This window comes from Juglans regia, chromosome 3, assembly GCF_001411555.2.
Source record: "Juglans regia cultivar Chandler chromosome 3, Walnut 2.0, whole genome shotgun sequence".
In the NCBI taxonomy this organism is placed as follows: domain Eukaryota; kingdom Viridiplantae; phylum Streptophyta; class Magnoliopsida; order Fagales; family Juglandaceae; genus Juglans; species Juglans regia.
In genome coordinates this window covers 15,845,196-15,847,839 of record NC_049903.1, presented here as the reverse complement: position 1 = coordinate 15,847,839, position 2,644 = coordinate 15,845,196, and the positions used below count along the sequence as shown (strand labels likewise).

At 40.5% G+C, this 2,644-nt stretch overlaps 1 protein-coding gene across 1 annotated transcript in view; it reads left to right on the top strand.

Moving 5' to 3' along the window:
• Nucleotides 1-1,220: 1,220 nt before the first annotated feature.
• Nucleotides 1,221-2,644, top strand: part of LOC118347986 — a 2,417-nt gene continuing 993 nt past the window's right edge. The window contains exon 1 of the mRNA XM_035688699.1: nt 1,221-2,586. Within this exon, the coding sequence (XP_035544592.1) occupies nt 1,221-2,586 (1,366 nt within the window). The remainder of the gene's footprint in view (nt 2,587-2,644) is intronic.

The following is a 2,644-nucleotide window of genomic DNA, read 5'->3' as shown; positions in this document are numbered from 1 at the left end:
AATGTGAATTACTAGCTAGTTTGTTAGCATAGGCCTAATCAATTGGCAGTTTGCAGGAGCAGATGCTAGACACAAATAAGTAATTTTTTGAAGAAGTGTCTCCAAGTTTCTTTGGGATCCATGCCATTTGAATTTTCTATTGGCCGTATCATATGATCAGCAGGTTCATATCCCAATTTTTGGCCTAATTCATATTCTAGAGTGTGTTCCTCAACTAATTAACATCTTAGATAGAAAGATGACAGTCTCTTGCACCCCCGGTAGCCTATTTCAATGGCACTAATTATGCCTACTAAAGTAAGACCCAATGATTTAGTCAATGCTAGTTTCAATGGAAACCGAGGAAGAATTTCCGGAACATAGAATTGTGAGGAAATGGTTTAGATCATTTCCTCAGTATTTCAAAAATAAAGATTATATATAGAGACAAAGAAAAGCCACGCCCTCCAGTACTGGTAGTGATCATTTACCTAGAGTGAAATGATTGTAATGATCATTCCAGCTCATTTGATGAGAATGTAACTTTCATGGTCTTTACTTTCTCTATAGTGAATAAATGTGAGTATAATTATGATGATATGCCTGAAATAACAAAAATTTGTCACAAAATAATTTATAAAGAATCCGAATATGATTTTTCTATGATTATTCAGGAATGTGAATATTCCGAGTGTAAAACCTTGACATGAACATAAAATTATTATTCTGTTCTTGAGAATAGCACAAGCCCTTGAAAGTGAAATTATAAAATCTAGTTCACAACTGAGGTTTCCCCCCCCCCCCCCCCCCAGTGGATTTGAACATTTTGATCATATGTAAGTTTAGGGAATTCAACTACCTAGCAACCATAAAGGGACTTGGGTGTACTAAGTTAGGAAATCCTACTTGTCACAACATTTCAGCCTCACCCAACAACCATTTGTTTTCAATATCAGATTCTATGTACAATTCGATGGGGACATGTCTAGACTAATAGCTTTCGGATTGCGCCCATATATTACAAGGAAGTATTTGTTGATATTTTGGTATAAACCTTTGATTGATTGTTTTATCACCACCAATAAAGAGCTTTCATCCCTACCTTAATTGTTTTTGCCGATTTTGAATCACTATTTACCTCTTTCAATTGGTCATGCTTATAACCCCATTTCATAGACGACTTTAACAGTGTCGCCCTCATCATGAAGGTTAACAGTATTTTCGATCTGCTTTGTGACTAGATGGATAGAAGTTGGATGCACCTGATAGATAGAGTTACGTCAAAGGAGTACGCTGAAGGGGTCGAACAGTTCCTTACAATAGCTCGAGCGCACGCAATAGAAACTGACCGCATCCGTTGTCCTTGTCGTTCGTGCTATAATAATATCTTCCTCCCTATATCGGAGGTGGAAACACACTTGTACCTAAATGGGATTAATCCAAATTACAACCCCTGGATATTTCATGGGGAAGATGAGATTCTGGATGTTAGTGATGACAATCAGCCAGCGTCACCTACTAATGATGACGAATATATTGATGACATGGAGCAGATGTTAGATGACATTCGGGAAGGCACGGTCATAGGTGAGGTGGACGAGCTTGCCGAACCAAGAGTTCACCCACCTATAGGTGAGGCAACCCCTTCCTCCTCATTTGACAAACTATTAGATGATGCACGGCTTCCACTTTACCAGGGGTGTAAACAGTATTCAAAGCTCTCATTCATTGTGAAGTTGCTTCACATCAAAGCCATTGGGGGTTGGTCGGTTAAGTCATTCGATCTGCTCCTGAAGTTGTTGAGGTCTGCATTTCCGGACGCTGATTTCCCGCATTCTTACGAAGCGGCACGGTCACTAGAGCGGGGTTTAGGCTTCAAATACCACAAAATACATGCTTGTCCTAACGATTGCGTGTTATTTTGGAAGGACAATGCAGACCTGAATGAGTGTCCAAAATGCAAGGCCCCTCGGTGGCTACCAAATACACATAGAAACCGCTTAATCCCTCAGAAGGTGTTACGTCATTTTCCTTTGAAGACGAGGTTGCAACGACTATATATGTCAGCTAAGATGTCAGCTAATATGAGATGGCATAAAGAGCATAGAAACAGTGATGGTGGCATTATGAGGCATCCATCCGATTCACAAGTTTGGACTACTTTCGACAATGATCATAGTTGGTTTGCAAGAGATGCTCGCAATATCAGGCTTGGTTTAGCGAGTGATGGTTTCAATCCTTTCAACAACCTTGCAAAACCGTATAGTATCTGGCCCGTCATCCTCATGCCGTATAATTTGCCTCCGTGGTTATGCATGAAAGACCAATTCTTCATCACATCTCTCATTATTCCTGGTCCAAAATCACCTGGAAATGAGATTGATGTATACTTGCAGCCCTTGGTAGATGAATTGAATGAGCTTTGGGAGAATGGGGTGCATACATATGATGCGTACAAGAAGGAAACTTTCAGATTGCATGCGGCTTTAATGTGGACAATAAATGACTTTCCCGCATATGGGAACCTCTCGGGTTGGTCAACTAAAGGGAAATTGGCGTGTCCTTCATGCAATGCTGATACAGATGCTATGTGGTTGACCTATGGCCGTAAGCATTGCTACATGGGACATCGTCGATTTTTGCCCTCCAACCACGTATGGTGGAA